The following is a 21,261-nucleotide window of genomic DNA, read 5'->3' on the forward strand; positions in this document are numbered from 1 at the left end:
CAGACTCATTTGTGACTGTGTTCCCTTGGGAAATTACTTAACCCTTCTATTTAAGCATTCTCATTTGTAAAATGGAGATAATAATATTCACCTAAGAGCTTATAGTGAGTAGGGGCCTCCATGGTGACCTAAAGGTTACATCAGTGCGCTCTATTGGTCTTTGTCACCACTATATCTCTGGTGAATCCTTTGATTGCCCTCTGCACTTTCTGTCTATACCCCAGCCTATACACAAAAATTAAATCTTTTTTTAACATGTATGGTGAGAATTTAATGAGATACTACTATATAAAAAACCAGCATAATGTCTGACACATATCACTAACTAATTTAGCTGTTAGTGATATTATAACTAAATGAAACTATCCATTTGGAGAGTAATATGTGATCTTCTGTTCTCATAGCTACCAAAGGATTTTGACATTGAAACGGCACTACTGATTTATCCTGTGAGATATGAAGAGAGCATGAATACCGTGTTAGTACAAGAAATGGAAAGATTTAACAAGTAAGAATCTATAGCCCAAATGATTCAAAAGACAGCCAAAAAAAGTTAGAGACTCTAGTATTGAACTTAAATTTTAAGAAAAAATTATGAAAACCCTGCCATTTAGAATTTTTCTCCTTTTTCAAAGTTATATAAAGTTCTGCCCCAAAAAGGGTAGATTTTCTTTTATAATGTGAAAATGATGATGAAAATGTTTTTAGTTGTAAAAGTATTCATTAATCAGATCTTACCATCCATTACTATGGTCTTCAAGCACTGACAATGGAGTGTATGTAATAGGCCTATGTGTACTCACATGTTCCCAAATTTACTTAGGTTTCCAGATTTGCTGAAATTTTAAAATAAGATATATTAAAATTATGACTCCTTAATTACTTTATAATACCAAATGAGGAGGACTACACTTAAAGAAAAACTCCCACACAATTGTAAATGAGATTCCTGCTATTTCTTCTAGAAAGACATTTGTTGATAATTACTATCATATATATGTTGATGACATAATTTCTTTCGTTGCAGTTTAATAAGAACCATACGTAAGACTCTACAGGACCTTGAAAAAGCCATTAAAGGTGTGGTTGTAATGGATTCTGCATTGGAGGCACTCTCTGGAAGTTTGCTTGTTGGAAAGGTTCCAGAAATATGGGCTAAACGATCATACCCAAGTCTTAAACCCCTAGGAAGTTACATCACAGATTTTCTAGCCCGGCTGAACTTTTTACAGGTAAAATAATACACACACACATATATATATTATATATATATAATTGATGAGAAATCACATAAAGAGCCTGAGACTTGGATTTATTAATAACTGACTATCCTCTTAAAATTAATGCCTCTTAAACTAGAGAAAAGAAGATTGTTTTGTAATCTCCTCAGTTATTCAAAAAACATACATATAAGATGTTCAGGGCCCAGGGAAACAGAGGCAGAACCCTACTTTTCCTAATAAGCTCTAGCCATGTCTACGGTATTTTTTTTAAAGATTTATTTATTTATGCATACAAGAGCTGAGATGTAAGCCAGAGGTGTGTGGTGGGAGGATTCACCAGAGACAGTGAGAAGCAGAACAATTAATTGACTGAAATACACTGTTGAGGGGAGCAGTGGGCAAGACAGAAAAAATCTGCTGTACCATGTGGGTCATCTCCCTGGCCTGGAATCGAACTCATGCTGCAGTGGTTGTGGATTACGTCATAATGCTAAGACTTAACCCCCTTTGTGCCACCTGTAGGCCCCTGTAGTATATCTTTGACTTCTTTTTGTGTGTACCAGTTTCTTCCTGTTACTTTCTAAAACATTTAACATATGGCTAATTCTGTCCACCACTTGCCACAAACTTACGTTTAAAATTTTTACAATACAGTTTTTATTTCTGATACTTTTATTGAAAATATTTATATGTCAAGTGAACTGTTGTGTTCTTAAAGGATTTTGAAATTTGAAGCATTTTAGCTTGGCCTGCCAGAGGAATTTCAACACAGTGTCAGCTGGGATTGCCTCCAGGACAGATACCTTTTATTGTTGTTAATATAAAGTTTACATCAAAATATTATCTGAAATTTGGATTTTCCTTTGGAATCATTCCATCTGAATGATTTAGAAAGCTCTCCCCTATTTTGGGGGCATTCTTTACCACAGCACTTCCCCTAAATGGATTTCCCTCATTGTCTTCTTAAACCTATGGAAGCTTGACATTTTGCCGCCATCTTTCTTTTTTACTGACCTATTCATTTAACTTTCTCATGGCTCTTAGAGTTAACAAATTTAGCAGATGAATCATCCAGAGTTTCCTATCCTTTTCTTTTTAAAAACAAATATTTTTAAATAATATAATAGCTTATTTTTTACATCATTTTGTGTATTTATCCATCTCAGTTGTAATGCCCATGGGTTTCCCATCACCAAATCACCCATGTGCCATCACCATAGTCCAGTGCATTTCCCTCCCCCCCCCACTGTAAAACAAATATTTTTAAACTTATTTTTGCATTGAAAACTGGGGTATAGGCCAGAAGTAGGATTTCAGTGAGAGGATTCACTGAAATACACTGCTAAGAGAAGCAGCAGGTGAGACAGGAGAGGTCTTTTGTGCCATATGTGGGTCAGCCCCCTGACCAGGCATCAAACTCAGGCTGGTGATGACACTGAGACTTAAACCTTAGGCCACCAAGGAGACCATCCTGTCTTTTTCTTACCTTTCTATATTTTACCTATTTATCACCCGTTTCTCCTTCCTGTGACTTTTTGTTTTAAGCTTTTTTTAACAATGGCTATTATCTCATGTTAAATCCTGGATCTGACCCTTAGTTGATATTTATCTTCCTGCATCCCAGTTTTTTTCATCTGTAAAATGGAGGAGTTATTTTGTGTACTAAATGAACTGATACATGTAAAATGCTTAGCACAGTGCCTGGTATGTACTCAGTAAATAGTAGCTAATTCAGAGATTGCATATAAATAGCTCGCCCAGACACCCAAGACATGCTTGGCTAAATGAGTGGGACTTTTCTATACACTTGTTTATCAGCTTCCTAAAGTATTCTTATGCAGGCTGCTAGTTCTGCCTGACATATGTGCTTGTCAAGATCTGTCTGTGTCTCTACATCTTGATCTGATGACATGTACTGTTGCTACATCTCCAGCAGTGGTTTGTTTTTCTTTCTCCTGGGACGCAAAGCTGGTGCGTTCTTACAATGTACCATGCATTCAGAGACAAAGTTCATTTAGTTGCTTTATTTATTCATTCAACAAATGTGAATTGATGTTCTGGTTTGTCCAGAGTAACTTATTGTGTACTCTGTGAGGTAAAAAGGTTATTACAACATGAGCCCTGCCTTCAAGTTGCTAATTAGACTACAGGGAGAGTAGCTATGTATCTAAGAAAAATTATTTAATACAGTACAGTATAATGTCATATGTACAGGTCACATGTACAGTATCATGTGTCATTAAAAAACCACCATGTAGAATGTTCTGGGAATTCAAAGAGGAGAAGAGAGCTTTTGGCTCAAGAAGGCAGTTTGTTTCATGATAGCTGTAGAATGAAAGACACTATATCATTTCAGATTGATTCTGTTGTAAGCTTTCTGACTACACTGAAATAAAGTTTGTTCCTTCATATAACTGAAAAATGGGAGTAAAGTGGCTCAAGCATAACTTGACATAGGGTACAAGCATTCTTAACCTGGTATTGGTTTCTTATACTTTCTCTTGTCTTTGTCTGTGAGGTAACTCCATCCTCAGTTATGTTGTCATCTTAAAGCAAGATAGCAACTACAATTCTTTTTTTTTTTTAAGATTTATTTTTTTGTACATACAGAACTGGGGTACAGGTCAGAGGCTCAGGGGCAGTGAGAGGCTTCACCAGAGACAGAGTGGGGAGCAGAACAGGCAGATCTACGAAGCACACTGCTGAGGGGAGCAGCGGGCAGGCCAGGAGAGGTCTGCCATGCCATGTGGTCACCTCTGGGGCAGGTAGGAATTGAACTCATGCCAAAGTGGCTTTAGCTTCTCAGTGCAGTGCTTTACCCCGCTGCGCCACCAGGGAAGGCCACAACTACAATTCTGCCCTCACATTCACACTTTAGAGAGTGAGTCTTTTTTCAACTGCCCAAGAGTCTCGTATCTCTGGCTGTGACTGAGATTACCAAGTCAGTCATAAGTGGACACATGGTCCGCTAGGCATGAATTACACACCTGTCTTAGGAGGTGCATTCCACAGACAAAAGTACTCGGATTGAGAATGTTGGAGGGTCACCTTCCACGGGGACAGAAGAGTCCTACCACTAAGGTAGAGGAAAACAATAAATGTCTGTATCTATAATGTAAAGTTACCAGAAAATAGTGCAATCTGACTAGAATGTAAGATGTCTGAAGAAGAACAAGAGGATAGAGGTGGGCATGCAATTTGGGGCCAGACTGTGAGATTTAGATAGGTGACTAAGGTTATGGACTTTAATATGTCAGTATAGTAGATCATTGGAGCACTGTGCAAGATGTTAAACCTGACTCAAATCATACATTGCAACATGTATTTTGAGCACAGGGTAGTGGGCATGGAGGCAGGGGTTTAAGAGTGTTATGGAACTGAAATCAGTGCATGAGTGCTATAGTTAGGCAATAGGTAAGATGACTAAAGATGATTGCTTTCAGTCATATAAGGAATATAACAAATCCTCAAATAATTCATATCTGACTTTGTAAAAGATCTGAGTCTCTCAAGCTATGATCTATTCAGGTTAATGAAAAAATCAAGTTTGAATGTCTAAGAATAATCAGAAGGGAAAGAGGTAGAAGGGCCAAACCTAAGCTGTATGCTTGGTGTCAGGGAAGATTTGAGTCCCCTGATGCAAAGCATTGGCAACCCACTCAAAAACCAGAGTCAAGAATTGCATTTCAGGTAGCATGTAAGTTATAAATGAGTATAATGTGATTCATTTTTCCTTTATAGGACTGGTATAATACTGGAAAACCGTGTGTGTTTTGGCTCTCAGGTTTCTTTTTCACCCAAGCCTTTTTAACTGGAGCAATGCAGAATTATGCCAGAAAATATACCATCCCTATTGATTTACTAGGATATGAATTTGAGGTCAGTAACTCCTCAAACTCCACAGTATAATGGTACTGGTTCACAGATGCCATCGTGGGGAATTATGGGGACTACACCTGAGGGAGAAGTCAAATAATGTACAAAAGTGGACAATGATGTAAGAAAAGTTTTTATTAAAAAATAAAATTTAAAATGAAAACAAACCAAAAAACCCACAACATATCACTACATCTAAATCATGTGTTTAAGCAAAGGGGATGTGCAAAATTCATATTTTTAATAGCCCATTGATTTCCAGGATAGTTTGAAAACAAATTTTGTTTCCTTAAGAATGGTTTTGTCTTGATATCTGTCTATATTCAAGATTTAATTCAAATAATCCAAATGCTTGTCTTCTATTTTAGCAAAAAATAATATGAGATATAAAAATACATGATAAAATACTACAAAAAAACTGAATTAAACATTTTTACTTTTTACTGAAAAAAAGTTAGCCTAACAAGCTAGTGTATAGTGGAGTTCCATGAGTGTTTTCTGAAGATGTAGTTAGTGGTTCCTTTATGAGACAGAGTTATCTAAAGAGATCATTACTAGTGTGTGCCTCTGCCTTCAGGTTATTCCTTCTCATAAATCTGAGAAAGCACCAGAAGATGGTGTTTATATCCATGGATTATATCTTGATGGAGCACGCTGGGACAGAAACAGGTCAGTAGTTTCAATTGCAAAGGCCTCTTGATTGATAGCTGAATCTTAAGTAATATTAACTGTCGACCTTTTTTTCCCTCCTACCAAAAGGCCTTTTTGGGAAGTAATAGCAAGTATTAAGTAATATCAGAATACTCACGATAAATCATTAGTCAGATTGGAGCAATTGATAGGTACATTTAGGTTGTGAACATTAGTTGGTATTTCAATAATCCTTACCAGTAGAAAGATTAGTTTAAATTATTTTCCTACTTCTTTTTTTTTAAGTTACCTTCTGTTTTGTACTGCCTAGGAGCATCTCACTTTTAAGTATTTTATAGTTGTAGGAAAATTCTCATTTCCCATTTTGGATGGCATAATAAAAAATTAGATTAAGTACTGGATTTCTAGCTCAGGAAACTAAGCAATACTATCCTGTTTAAGTATATGAGAGAAGGGGAGCCCTACTCTTTAACAGTTCATTAAATAACATAATATTCTATTTCCAGAGTCAGGGTTAGGCTTGTTCCCCAAAAGAGCATTAAAAACTTGGACAGGGAAAAATCACTTTAGACAGAGCAAGTTGCTTCTACAGAGATAATTCCAAGATAGGACTATCAGGAGATTCAGCTGCATACAGTGTATTTGATAAGTTCTCTCCTTTTTTATTACTCTGCTAACATTACTCCTACTTTTCCTTCTATATGGATTTGTCATTCCTTTCTTCCCTCCCCTCCTTTCAAACAACATCAAAGGGAAAAGACAGATCTTTTGAAGCTTAATGCTGGAATTTAAGAGCTGTGTGACTGTGAGAAAAGTAATCCACCCCTCTAAACCTCCAGTCTTCATCTATGAAACAGAAATAGGGATAGGGACAAGCCGATGTGTGGGTCCAATGCGATAGAAGTGTCTGTCTCATAGAAGGTATACTGATGTTTGGCCAATGTATAGGTTGCTTTCCAAATTTTCCTTTCATTTCTCTCAAGTCTTCACCACTTCTTCCTTAGTTTTTATTGTATTTTACATTTCATTGCAGACAAATAGACAGATAGATTGATAGATCTCTCATATTAAAAGTCAATAAGTAACAATTTCTGAGGAACAAATTTCATGTAATATCTAATAAAATTCTATCAATTTCTCTTAATAGTGGATTGCTTGCTGAACAACATCCCAAACTTCTCTTTGACTTGATGCCCATTATATGGATAAAACCAAGTAAGTTACTTCTAAAAAATAACTTTTGAACATTTTAGGCAGGATAATGATAGGTATTTTTTTACCACTCCCCTAAATAATTCTCTATTAGGATTTCATTCAACTATAATAGTGACTTAATGTTTATTTACATCAGAAAGATATTTCCCCCCCTTTTTTTGTGTGTTGCATCTATATTATTTTGGAAATATTCTAACTTTTCCCCCTCTTATTCATGGAATATATATTTTACATAGATTCTTTTTGTGAGTATGTAAAAGTTGGTGTGTTTTTTCTCAGTAATAAGCAAACAGTAACTTTGGCTGAAAACAAATAGTAGCTTTAACTTCTAAATTATGGCTTGTCACATTAGAACTCTAAACAGCTTTTTGCATTTCCTCATTTACCTCCTCCTTTACCTTTATTTTTATTTTTCCCCTATGCCAATTTTTATTCTTTCTTCCCTACCATCTCCTTTTCTTACTTCTTCTCCCCCAAGTCAGATTGAGTATTTTTATGCTTGCTAAGTGATCAAGACATTAAAATCAATTCCTGTCCTCTGAACTAGAAACATGCACCATATGAAATAATTTGCTTTGTTTCACAATTATATATCAGTTATTAAAAAAACAACTTTAAAATGTTTAAGTATCGCATACATGATCTTAGATTTCCTAGTGGTCATTTTATTTCAAGAAAAATAGTTCTTTTAGTATCAGTGATTGTTTCCCCTTTATTAAAAGGATGTTTCTTTTTCTAAGCTAAAAAGTCTGAGATTATGAAGACGAACGCTTATGTCTGTCCTCTCTACAAGACAAGTGAACGTAAAGGAACTCTTTCTACTACAGGACATTCTACTAATTTTGTCATTGCCATGTTGTTAAAAACAGATCACCCTGTTCAACACTGGATCAAGCGTGGGGTTGCTTTGCTCTGTCAATTGGATGACTAAGTTGATCAAATTTAACAAGATATCTGAAAGAAGAAAAAATATATATGTACATGTGCAGATATATAGTCTACACCTTCTTCCAAATACATATATTATAAAACCAAGTATCTTCATGTCATTCTTTTAAATGGTCTTTGTGAATGGTTTTTACATTTTTCTCTCCCTGATATATTCCTCTTGATTGGAATCTCCTTCCAGGTGGACTCTTGAGGTCATAGTCAGACAGCTGTGAAAGGAAGGTGCAAAAAGAATGTTTCTTTGAAGCATACAAAAATAAATGAAACTCATATATAGTCCCATTTTATGGTTTGCTGTGAAAAACAAATTTGGAGAGACTAACTGAATAGAATTGAACTAATTTATAAATCATCTCTTTTCACAGGTGTTAAGTCATTTCTTTAGATTCTGTAATGGTGTACTTTCCATTTCACAGGTGTTAAGTCATTTCTTTAGATTCTGTAATGGTGTACTTACCTGAAGTGGTTATATACAAACATCTCAAATACATAAATAAATAAATTGTAAATAAGAAAAATATTAAAACAAACTCAGAACTCCCTACTTAATACTTCTAAAACATCAGCTCCAAAAAAACACTTAGTTCCATTTCTCATCCTAGCTCTGTAATGAGGAAAACAATTCAAAAGCAGCGTAGCTAACTTGTAAAGGTCATGATTGGAATTGCCATGTGGTTGCTTCATTATTTTTTAATAGTTAATATTATTATTTGGTATGTACTCATAATACTGGTGTACACTAACAAATTTAAGACTTTTCAGTAAAAGAAAATTTCAGCCAGAATTCAGTGCTTTTGTATGGAGGTAATGTCTTCCATAGGATTGCCAGGACACTTAAGGGTACACTTCTGTAACCCAAAGAAAATGTATGTGCAGCTACCCAGTGAAACAGGATCATTCAGACAATCTTGTTTGATAATTTGCTAAGAGCAAAATGTTTGCCCTCTCGAGTGGAAAACTGATTCTGGTTTGCAGTCCATGAGACTTAGGAAAATGAATTCGCTTCCCATTGCCACCCCCATGCAAAAATATTTTATTCCAGGGGTAAAATATTTAATCCTTTATATTTAATGAGTATAGAAATGAAGAAAAGAGAACATAGCTAACAGAGCTAAACCACATGTTAAAAACAGGAGTATGTGTCAGACTGTCTTATGATACAAGTATTTATAGTAAAGCTATTAATGGAATGGTCATTGCAGAAGACTGAAGAGCCTAAATATAAATGAAATTCTGAGGTGCTAATTTCTAACAGTGAAAACTTCGGTGCTGTCCTAAAGGATATAACAAAAGGTAAAATGTTTTTGGTATGCGCTCAAAACTACTCTATGTTAAAACTTAAATGTTCTTTTAAGCCCATTAAAATATGCCTAATAAAATATATTGACTTTACTACCACTATTCCTGTTATACGTTATGTTAATGATAGTACATTTATTCCTATAACACATATGCTTATAATATTAACTAAATATTTTCAGCAGGATACTCATTGTGGGGAAAAAAGATGTTCTTTGGGGTGAGAGCTATATTTACTGAAAAAAACCCTTCAAATCTAAAGTAGATCACTATGAACGTTTCATAGTTAAAATGGCACTGATCTAAGTCTTATAAGAAAGGTAATTTTTTCATGAATAATCTTTACATGACTATTCATGGAGACTTCTAACGTTGAACCTGTGACAATTTAGAACACTTTTAAGTTTGTGAAAATTTTCTGTTTCCTAAATTTTGCATTTTCTTCATTTATCAATACTATTTTGTGCTTTTCTGAATTTATGTATAACTTTAAGTAGTTGATAAATCTATTTTCTCAAGTGAAAAATATTTTAATTCATTCTGATTTTAAAGTAAATCTGTCTGAGTTTCACATGGATAATTACATCAGTGATGATGACATAGATGATGACTTTGATACCCAGCTCATCATTCAACAGAGTTTACAGGATATTTACAAGCCAGGGACTGCACAGCAGCCATCTGAAGATGAGAGGTAATAGTTTCCTTATTATCCATAGTACTACTCTAACATTGTGATAAAAGTAGAGAAAAGGGTCAGAATCTAAGGAGCTCTGTTCATTTGAAAATCTATGAGATTAATGCCTAACCAGTCAGTAAAATTTAGAAATTATTCAATTCCTTCAGAATTGAAGAAGTTAACAGCAAATTTGTGTGAAAAGATGCAGACTAGAAATCAGAAAAAAATACATGAGGAACTATAGGGCTAGAAAACTCTAAAGTATCCTCTTTGGGGAGGTAAGGAAATGCATAATTCCAACCAAGAGACATAAAAAGTTATCTTCATCTTTAGTGAAATAGCTGTGTGGGATCCAGTCTTTACTCAAATCAAAAGGAGGAATAATATAAACTAAAACTCAGCAGCAAGCAACCCTTCTTAAGGGTGTGGATTCTGAGCTGTTATGATGTCAGAGATTCACTCTGAATATGGGTAGCCTGCATCCAAGTGCACGTCATCAGCTGTTCTCTGGATGATGTGGAAGCTCAGGAGGCTGGGCCTCCTCAGTAGCTCCTGTTTTTTTTTCTGGGGTGTTCAATCTTATTTGTTTGGGATGGTGACCTTCATTTACTTGCTGAGGGTAAAACTGGATAAATGTGACTTAACCCCAAGAGATTTTATAAGTAAATATAGAGATAATGAAGTACATCAGACATATATTTTTAAGTAACAAAATCATGATCACTGTGTGCCACACTATTATAAGTATTTCATAAATAGTAATCCATTTAAATTCTAATTCTCATTATCTCTATACTTGGAGAATACTATTATTATCTCTATTTAGAAATGAAGAGACTAAGGTACAGAGAATTTAAATAACTTACTCAAGGTCATAGGGCTGGTTAGCAAAGACCCAGGTAACTTGACTTTAGGGCTGTGATCTTTACCACACTCCTCCTGTACTTATGTGTTAACTTTATTATTAATATTTAAAATAAACCTTAGTTAAAGTTTTATAAAGAAATTGCATTTACTGGATCATTAACCTTGTGACTCAAAATTTTTAAGTTTTAGGTTGGAAGGACTGATGAGTATCGAAATTCATTAAACAAATTGAAAGTTGTTATACATTTTATTTATTATTGTAAGAATGATATGATACTTAGGAAGGCTTACTGATTTGGTCAGGAGTTTGAAAGAATCAGGAAACTTGAATATACGCTTGACAGGTGGAAAAATGCCCCCATGAGTTATCTAAAAAAGATGCCCATGTCCCATTCCCCAGAACCTGTGAATATGTAATCTTGTGTGGCAATGGCAAATTAAGAGTGAAGATTGCATTAAAGTTGTTAGCCAGTTGTCATTAAGATAGGATTATCCAGGGGGAGCCAATGTAATTACAGTGGCCCTCAAAATGGAAGAGAAGCAGAAGAGAAACGGAGAGAAGGCAGTGTAGAAACATGGCTCAACATCACAGGCTTTGAAGATGTGAGAGGTATGTAGAGTCTTAAAAGAAATGGATTCTCCTTTAGGGGCTCTAGAAGGAACACTCCTGACAACACCTTTCTTAACCCTGTGAGCCCTATTTTCTATTTCTGAAATGCAGAACTACAATAAGTGTTATTTGAAGCCACTAAACGTGTGATGTCTTTGGCCAAGAATAGAAATCTAAAACATTAAACCTGTTAAGTATTAAATGTTTCAGAGAAATTAACTGGCCAAATTGTTGAGCAGGACAAATTACCTGAGGGAATTTATTCTCTTCAATTTGTATACAAGTAATAATCAAAGAAAATGGGAATATTACAATTCTATTTACTAGATTTAAAAATCACATTCATAAATTGAACTTTAAAACTGTTTTTAACTTTTTTAAAATGCTACTTAAAAAAGTTGCTGATAGCATTTTCTGATATAAAATCTAACCATTAATATTTTTAAAACTTAAACCATGATTATTACCTTTTAAAATAATTTTCATTAGAATCATTAACATAATAAAGTGGCCATTAATTTTACCATGTGATAATTTGACAGTCCATCCTAGGTAGGTTTTATTCAGTTCAGCAGTTTAGGGCTTACTGTGGTTCAGACTGTAATGAGGAGGACAGATGTGGGAGAACAAGGTGAGGGCCACACTAATTTTAGAAGTATTTCTGTTTTTCCTCAGTCACTGACTCATATATGAGAGTTCATTCTTGATTAACTCATTACCATTGCCTTGATTCTTTCCTTTTTTAATAAAAAATGCTGTTTTTAAATTACATATACGTATATTTTCTATGTAGCTTGCATCCCTTCTTGAGTGCTGACTGTAAGAAGATAGTTGGAGCAATAAAGACAGTTAAGTACTCTTCCTATTCTATCCTCTTCAACTGTGGTTAAGATGAGATGTTGTTAAATGGCAGCATTTTCCCCTTGAAGTTCAAGAAGCCTAGAAGCAGATTCTCCCAAATGGGGAACACTGGGAATTCAGAGCTCATTGTCAAATCTGAAGTGGTTTTTTTGGGAGAAAATAATTCAACTCAACTTAGTAAAGATTTCCTGGCTCCTCTGTGGACTGACTGACCATTTTTTCTATAAGTGACAGAAAGATGCATATTCACAGTGTAGATGGTATGGAATACTAGATGAAAGGCTTATTTCTTATTTGTCCAATGCATTTTAAATTTGCCTTTCATAAAAAGTGGTGCTAGAATTCTGTTGTCTCCTGAACTGATCTTGATAGTGCAATTCAGAAGTAGCATGGGCTGCCTTGTATGTGCGCAAAATGTGAATCTCTTCTCTTGACTTATTAATAGGTGAGGAAGAAACACTGTCACAATTGACCAGATACTATTCTGCTTTTGATGAAGCAGATGAGATAGGCTGGCTTCCTTTGCATAAGGCTGCAGTACATTTAAATAAGAACATTTTGGAAATAACCCTGAAAGGTAAATTCTTCTAGATTCTTCTGAGAAATAAATTTAAATTTTATTGCTATATCATCACCTGTGTGGCCTAATGGATTTATTTCAGCTTCAAAACCCAGTGCATGCGAGCAAACCACCCATAATGGTGAGACACCACTTTTTTTGGCTGTTAGCAACTGTCTTTTAGAAAATGCAAGTTTTCTTCTTCTCAATGGCTGCAATCCAAATGCCAAGAATTTTGAAGGCAGTTCTCCTCTTCTTACAGGTAAACACTTTATTTGGGAAGATTCTATGGCTCTGATCTCTTCAATGGCCACAGATATCAAAGTCAGTTTTTTGCCCATTGTTGCAAAACTGTCACTCTGGCCCCAGCTGACCAAACATGAAGTTTCCTATAAAATAGTGTCTTATGTGTATATAATCACTTGTAAAATCTCTGCCAAATCGGGAGTATACATGGTATCTTAATTGAACCAGTAATTCTGGTTTAAGAAATATAATAGGGGAGCAGAGTTAGAAAAAGCTGCCCATTGCTGGGCAAAGATACCAGATTGAATACCAGTAACTAATTTTGCTCCCTAACAAATTTTGAATCTTCACTAAAATTTTAATTAACTATTGTTTTTTTTTTAAATATTTATTTATTTATTCGTACAGAACTGGGGTACAGGTCAGAGATGCGGAGGGTGAGAGGATTCACCAGAGACAGAGTGGGGAGCAGAACAGGCAGATCGACGAAGTACACTGCTGAGGGGAGCAGCGGGCGGGTCAGGAGAGGTCTGCCACGCCATGTGGTCACCTCCGGGGCAGGCGGGGATCGAACTCATGCGGAAGTGGCTTAAGCTTCTCAGTGCAGTGCTTTAACCCGCTGCGCCACCAGGGAGGGCCTAATTAACTATTGTTTTAAAGGAGTAAGTTACAAAGGAATGGGTAGAGCAGTAGGGTAAACAATAGCAGTATGATTTTTAAAAACCATATGATGGGACAGGAAAGCCAAACTTTAAACTGATAATGGGAAAAGTCAAGAACTAGCATGATTGTCGAGAAAGCTGACATTGTTGATAGTATTAATAGTTACCTTATAGAGCATGATAAAAGACAGGCAGCTAGAATAGGTGAATTAGTTGGAAACTACTAAGAAGTAAATCCTAGATGTCTTCTTCTACTCTGTCCTACTGAACTCCTCTCCCACCCCAGCAGAATTCTGGAGGTTTATTGTCTGGATATTGTAAAACAGGCTCATTGGACTAGGGAATATTAGAGCAAGGCAAGTATACTGGAATAAAAATTCTGACAGAATTAAACAAACAAACTAAAGCTTCCCAGCCCTCCTCCTTCATCAGGCTCCTAAGAAGTTAGCAGCTAGAACTTTACCCTCTAAAAAGAGGCTTCTGTAGAAAAATTAATTAGCCAGAGAAGAAAGAACTACAGTGAGAATGGGGGTTCTGAACAAATGACCTAGGCACATCAACCTGTTAGAATTTTCAATCAGTTTTTTTAGTCCTCACCTCTTAATCATGAGGACATCTGAAGGAAGTTTTCAACAAAGAGAGATAAGCAACTTGGGAGAAAGGTTACTTAGCTATGATAAATGTTAAGGGAAAAGTATATTTAATTTGTCTAAAGAAATTAATAATATAACAAGATATTACCCTAAAAATCAAGACCAAAATGCTCTTGAAAATAAAAGCTATAACAGCAAAAATAACAATTGCAAAACAAATGCTGGAAGGTAAAGTGAAGAAAGTTGCAGAAGAGGAAGAAATGGAAACTAGGAAAGATAAATAAGAAAACTAGAAGGGAGATTCCAGAGAAGCATGTGAATAATAAGAATGCTAGAGAAAAGATGGAGGCAATGTATTATCAAGGAAATAAGTCAAAGGAAGCATTTCCTAAACAAAGAAAGTGCAAGTATAGTGAACCAAAAAAGACACAACACCCTTGACACTCTATACAGCCATTCTTAGAGCAGTTAGTGCACTTTCTACCATACATTACACATAGTTATGAACAAAATTCACACTGTTTAGTGCTCTGGCACCCAACAAAATACCTCATACTGTCAATAATTAGCAAATAGATAGAGAGGAGAGGAAATTTAGGTGTTTTAGGAACTTGAAGACTAAAGACTATCATCCAGATGTGAATTAGAGTATAAATACAGGAAAATCAATTAGTGAATTTTGGTTAACAAAATGTGAAATTAAAAGTAACTGCCTAATTGTTACTGGTTTTATTTTTGTTCATTTAAAGCAGTTACAAGCAATTCCAGAATTGTCCTAGGTACTTAAGCTCTCTTTTTTTTTTTGAGAAAATAAAGATGACAAATGAAAATGTCATGTTTAATGTTTTTCAGCCCCAGTGAATAGACAATGGACAATTGGTCATGGCTTACCAAAAGAAAGTAAATTACCTATTAATAGAAAGCACTATTAATATTTGGTATGTCTCACTTTACAGTCTATTTCCTAGACACTAAATGCCTCTACATGTAGGCAGGGAGGGTTCAGAGGCGCTCTTTGGGAAATCTGAGGGAGACTAGTTCATAAGAACTCTGGCTTTAACCCTGTTGAACATAATGTCCACTTCACCTCTAATTTCCCAGCTGTTTTCCATGACTCTTATGACATGGCTGCCTTGCTGATCAGCCATGGGGCAGATGTCAACCTGCGGTGTGCCAATGAGAGGACAGCTCTCCATGAAGCAGCCAAGCTGGGCAGACAAGACATGGTGAAACTTCTGCTGGTTTCTGGTGCACATCCTGATCCACAAAGCTCCTATGGATTTACTCCTCTTGCTCTTGCAGCCCAAAGTGGACATACTGAAGTCATGGAAATACTACTACAGAAAGGCATGTTCTATACAGTCAGCACACTACCTAAGGGTAACCTAATCCAAGCACTCCCCACTGCATGGAGTTCTTCGAAATAGAATCTAAATTTTACATAGGCCTAATATAAATGTTTAATGTCTTAATGTTGCCTACTGAAAAGCCTAAAATAAAAGAGATTGAATTCCTATCTGGTATGAAATAATTCCCTTACACTTACAGGGATACAGGTTATACCAAGAGGATGGTAATTTCTTAAGTATTTTTGTGTTGTACTTTTCAAGCTTCATGGCATCTAAAAGCCTACAATATCCCTCCACATGTTTCTGCTAAAGCTAAGTCATGAAGCAATCCAATCTTAGGAAATTCTTCTCTGAGTCCCACTTCTTTTCCTCTGGTAATAATAAAAACTCTGAGATAAGGGGAAAGTAATTTTATATTTGCTGAGCACTCCCTAAGGATCAGGCAGTAGGTTACCTATGCTGCCTCATGGAATCTTCTAAACAACACCCTGTGTAGGCATTTTTTTACTTTAGGAAAGGGAGAGTCTGAGATGGTGCTGGTTGCAGGACTTCCCCTAAACCATGCCTTCTTCTGCCATCTGTACCTGTGGCCATTTCAGATCCTGATTTAACTGGCCGAAACCCTGTCTCTAATAACTTTAACATTTACTAATTTATTGTTTTTGAGGTGACTCCATTACTGATACTGTCAGGTAAAACAATATATTACCTAAATTTTTCTACCAAAATTTAATAATGTTCTAATATTAGAATGATCTTTTTTAGATAATTTGTGTGCAGAAGTCATTTCTTTAACAATCATGGTCCTAGTCTTCAGGTATTTTAGGCTGCAGGGGCTCCTCTCTTTATGAACAACTTTAGGTTTTCTTAGACTTACCTAAATCTTTCCTGTCATATAAGGAAGACAAATTTCCAATGGCCATAAGACCCTTTAAAATAAGATGCTTTAACTTAGCAATCCCAGATATGTCTAAAGTCATTAACTGCAATAATAAAAATAAACTCTGGATCCTTCATATTTGAAAAAAAAAGTAATCTTTCATATAGACAACTGATTAAAATATAAAGAGGAGGGGCAACAAACTTTAAATCCTTAAACCTTCAAAGAAATCACACTGCTTGACCTCAGTGGAGTGAGCACTTCCCTTTGGTTATCCTCTTAAAATTAATTTGCAAAAAGTAAGATGGTAAATGGCAGAGCCAAGATTTAAACCTACATCTGATTCTAAATCACATTATTTTATCACTCTGTATGGTACAAGTAGCAACACAGTTTTTTTTCTCCTGGAATTTTCAAGCTTCAAATAACTGATTACTCTATATGTCAGCCTACTTACAACGTAGAGAGAATGCTTGCTTCATTTTCCCCTTCCAACTAGATTAAAACTGCGTAAGATCAGAGGAACATTTTATTTATTTGGTTCTTAGTGCTTTGCTAAAATGGCTATTTAATTGGTTTTTGCTGATGGTAATATATTGAGTGCTTAAACAATACAATGGAAACAAGTTTTATAACAAGATTTTTTTTTCTTAGGAGCCAATGCTCTTGGTCAGGCTTCTGACTCATCTTCCATCTTACTTGAAGCTGCTAGAGGAGGAAATCCAGACTCTGTGACTTTGTTACTAGAGTATGGAGCTGATGCCAACATCCCCAAGAATTCAGGCCACCTGCCCATTCATGTGGCAGCTGACAGAGGCCACTTGTTGTAAGTCCAATTAAAAATTGCAAATAAAAGAGATGGTAAAAGCTACTCTTTTTTGTTGTTGGAGCAGCCTCTGAAAAAGTGTTTCTGATGCTACAACTCCAACACCACTTTCGAAAATAAGAAACATTTGACCAGCTAGACAATAGTACAATCACATGTTCTGTTGCCAATGAAGAGACATAAAACTATTATGAAGTCTTTAGTAAATGTGGGAACCTTCAGATCTCAACTAGTTAATTCTGAGTTGTATAATCTAGACAGTAGCTTTATTTAACTTTACTGAGTGCTTGAGCTTTTGGATACAGAAATTATACTTTTAGTTAGGGGTCCTAAATAACACCTGATACTAATACCATCCAGTGCTAATGTAAAACAGTCACAGATTAATGTTACATCTTCCTAAAAATTATTTTTAAATGCATTTTGAACTTCTCAGAGCTCTGAAGATTTTAGTTCCAATTACGGATTTTGCTGCCATTAAACAGAGTGGCATCAGTCCAGTTCACTGTGCAGCAGCAGGAGCACACCCTCAGTGCCTGGAACTGCTCATTAATGCTGGGTTTGACGTGAATTTCATGCTAGATCAGAGAATTCGCAAACACTATGATGACCACAGGAAATCAGCTTTGTATTTTGCTGTTTCAAATGCTGACTTATCTTCAGTCAAGCTGCTTCTAAATGCTGGAGCTCTGCCTAATCAAGACCCAGTTAATTGCCTCCAGATAGCCCTAAGGATGGGCAACTACGAACTGATCAGTATGCTGCTACGACATGGGGCTAACGTCAATTACTTCTGCAGAGTCAATCCTTTACATTTCCCATCAGCACTGCAATACTCTCTGAAAGATGAAGTCATCCTCAGGATGCTGTTGAATTATGGGTATGACACAGAGCGATGCTTTGATTGCCCTCATGGAGATAAAGTTCACCCTTTTTATGCTTTTGAAGGTTGGACGTCTACAGTTATTAAAGATACTATGGTGAGTCCACAGTATTGATGTATCACTTTAGTGGTGCCTATTTATTACTTTTGTTATTGGTGGTCCTAAACTACAACAGTCTAAGTCTCCATCCTTTCACTCTAGAAGCTCATAGCTGGAATGGTTTCAATATATAAGGTAAACACAGAGAAGTACAGAAATACGAGGAAAAAGTGATTTAATACTACCTGTTCTAAACAAACCCAGGAATTTTCACAAATAAAACACACATCTGAGCAAGATTTTGAAGAATAGTTTTACACACAGTAATTTTTTTAAATGAGTTATCCAAGATGATTCTGGGTTTCCTGATACCCATACTCCTAGGTTTTATTTCTTTTAGTGCCAACATGACTAGTCCTTTGGTCACCCTTCTGATGAGGAAAGAATCACAATAGTTGGCCAGACCTTCTTTCTTGAGACATTTTTCTCTTGGTTTTCATCATACCAATCTCTTATTTTCACCTACCTTATCAGATATTTCCATTTTCCCCAACATGAACTTTTCCTGGCAGTTATTTGGCAGTCTCAAATATTACTTCCTTAAAGATGCCTTTCTGGTCCTCCCTGGTGGCACAGAGCCTTAAAGCACAGCACTGCAAGCCAGCTGCAGCCGTGTCAGTGCAAGTTGGATCCTCTGCCCCAGAAGTGATGCACATGGTGTGGCAGACCTCTCCTGACCTGCCCACTGCTCTCCCAGGCAGTGTACTTCATCAGTCTGCCTGTTCTGCTCTCCACTGTCTCTGGTGAAGCCTCTCACAACCCCTGTATATAGCTTTACTTGACTTCTTACATGAGCATCATCTAAGTGAATATAAATTACCTAAGAGGCAAAAGCTAGCATATCCCTCAAATATCAGGGTGAGAGATTATGGATGACAGAAAACCCAAAATAAAAGTGTCTTTAATAAGATGGCTTCTTTTGCTGTCATCTCATTGGGTAAAACCTACTCATAGTCAGGTGGCGCACATTTAGGTACAAGTGAAGCTGCAAAAACAGCTTGTTTGTTCCAAACAATTATATGGTCAACTAAAGGGAGATAACAGGTATAACTATAGGGGGTAACTAAGTCTCTTTCACACTCTCATTATGGTATATAGTTCTGAAGACACAGTATACTTCAAATGCTAAGAGCTAAGAAATATTTTCTTGTTCAAAGGCTTGGAGACTTAGTATCTTGCCTCCTAACTCTGAGGTCAGTGCTCTTTTGATCACAATGCTAAACCATAGTTAATTTGTTATTTGCACTCATAGTTCTGATTTTCTTCCTCAGTTCTGTGAAGTAATAACTTTGTCATGGCTGCAACATCTCTCTGGAAAGGTTGTCCGAGTGATGCTTGATTATGTTGATCAAGTTCAAATCTGCTCAAAGTTAAAAGCTGTGCTCCAAAAACAGGGGCTCTGGTCAGAAATCCACTTTATTTTGAGTGAGTATCTTTCTTGTATAAATGTTCTTACCCAAAATTGTCACTGTAGTCTTACTTTTATTTTATAGAACATTCTTCCCTTCTGGTAGCCTAAAGAAACCAAGGAAAATCCTATTCTTATCTAAGGAATATTATTAAGTACACTTAATTTATATTTACTACCACTTCATAGTAGGTTACTACTTATTAATATATAGATAGGTAGTAACTTTCTAAGCCTATGGACAACTGTAGATAGAGGAATTAAAAGCTATACAATGGCACTATTATCTTATTTTTAAAAAAATGTTTATCAACTGCTAGGCATGCAAAGCACTTAGTTGTACATGGCTTTGCTTTATCTTTATAATAAAATGATCAGGTAAGTAATATTAATCTTGTTTTTATATATAAAAATAGATTCATATAAGTAAATAACTTGTTCAAAGTCATAGCACTATAAATAGTGAATTTGAGCTATAAATCAAGGGGTACCTGAATAAAAACATTCCACTTTCTGGTAAAAACAAGCAAACGAACAAAACTATACAATGGCAATAAAACAGGAAGGAGATGAAGCCAAAATCTAGGCCTGCAGAAGGTAAATGATCCTACAAAAGAAATTTTTTCATGGTATAATTTCTTTCACCTAATTTTCCCTTTATTTTTTAGCCTAACATAGGAGGCATGAAAGGGAGTTTTATGTGTAGATTTAAAGAATTTAGATTGCACAGGCCAAACCCATAATTGATACCAGTATTTGGATTCTTGAAGTGGCTCTGCGTACTTATCTACAAAAAAGGTTGTGATGAGAAGTGAAAAGCTATTTCCCCATCAAATTTTCCACTTCATCACAGCAAATGAAAATTTTGGTGGCTTAAAAATAAAATAGCATGATCTTAAAAATAAATAAATAAATAAATAAATAAAGTAGCATGATCTTAAGCCTAAGATTATTTAAAAAACAAAATATTTTCTTTTCCTTTTGGAGAATGTATCTGTTTCTTTCATTTTAGCAAACCCTCGCTCCTTAAAACATTTGTGTCGCCTAAAGATCCGGAAGTGTATGGGACGTTTACATTTGCGCTGCCCCATCTTCATGTCATTTCTCCCACTACCCAACCGTCTAAAAGAGTATATACTTTACAAAGAATATGACCTGTATGGACAAGGAATTTTCACAGGAACCTGGTAATAAGGCTATTTTGGATAAGAAGGTAATAATTCCACCACTGTGTTTCTTAAAATGTAAATTATTATATAGGATTCTTATTTCTCACTTTACCTAGCAACTGAAATCCCAATGTATTTTATGTTCTTTAAAGTCACTCTGAGTAGAACAGCTTCTCATGGATAACAGTAAAAATTCCAATGAACTGAACTGTGTCAGTTCTCTGTATTGAGTTGACATTAGGTGAATAAATACACATTTCTGCATTCTCAAACAGATAACACCTCTACTAATAAATATCATTCATAATAGTAAAATAAAATGAAAGCTTTGCTTGCTACAAATGTCTTGGTGATTGC

General features: G+C 35.6%; 2 protein-coding genes across 4 annotated transcripts in view; both read left to right on the forward strand.

Moving 5' to 3' along the window:
* Positions 1-7,957, forward strand: part of DNAH12 (dynein, axonemal, heavy chain 12) — a 130,284-nt gene extending 122,327 nt beyond the window's left edge. Inside the window, exons 68-73 of the mRNA XM_012735164.1 lie at positions 405-508; positions 1,028-1,232; positions 4,965-5,102; positions 5,677-5,768; positions 6,898-6,965; positions 7,706-7,957. Coding sequence (XP_012590618.1) covers positions 405-508; positions 1,028-1,232; positions 4,965-5,102; positions 5,677-5,768; positions 6,898-6,965; positions 7,706-7,896 — 798 coding nt within the window. The 3' untranslated portion in view covers positions 7,897-7,957. The remainder of the gene's footprint in view (positions 1-404; positions 509-1,027; positions 1,233-4,964; positions 5,103-5,676; positions 5,769-6,897; positions 6,966-7,705) is intronic.
* Positions 7,958-9,784: 1,827 nt separating this feature from the next.
* Positions 9,785-21,015, forward strand: ASB14 (ankyrin repeat and SOCS box containing 14). 3 transcript variants are annotated; one of them, XM_004676041.2, is made up of 9 exons: positions 9,785-9,906; positions 12,162-12,217; positions 12,672-12,806; positions 12,892-13,050; positions 15,391-15,650; positions 17,193-17,344; positions 17,781-18,324; positions 19,599-19,752; positions 20,748-21,015. In XM_004676041.2, the coding sequence occupies exons 1-9, from the start codon at positions 9,785-9,787 to the stop codon at positions 20,924-20,926; spliced, it is 1,761 nt and encodes a 586-aa protein (XP_004676098.1). In that variant the 3' UTR covers positions 20,927-21,015. The 3 variants fall into 3 exon arrangements, with proteins under 3 accessions (XP_004676098.1, XP_012575912.1, XP_004676097.1); XM_012720458.1 differs by having other exon boundaries at positions 12,162-12,215; positions 12,673-12,806; positions 15,391-15,636; positions 17,173-17,344; XM_004676040.2 differs by having other exon boundaries at positions 12,162-12,207; positions 12,665-12,806; positions 15,391-15,636; positions 17,173-17,344.
* The last annotated feature ends 246 nt before the right edge of the window (positions 21,016-21,261 follow it).

Source organism: Condylura cristata, unplaced genomic scaffold (assembly GCF_000260355.1).
Source record: "Condylura cristata isolate star-nosed mole 26May11 unplaced genomic scaffold, ConCri1.0 scaffold00004, whole genome shotgun sequence".
Taxonomy (NCBI): domain Eukaryota; kingdom Metazoa; phylum Chordata; class Mammalia; order Eulipotyphla; family Talpidae; genus Condylura; species Condylura cristata.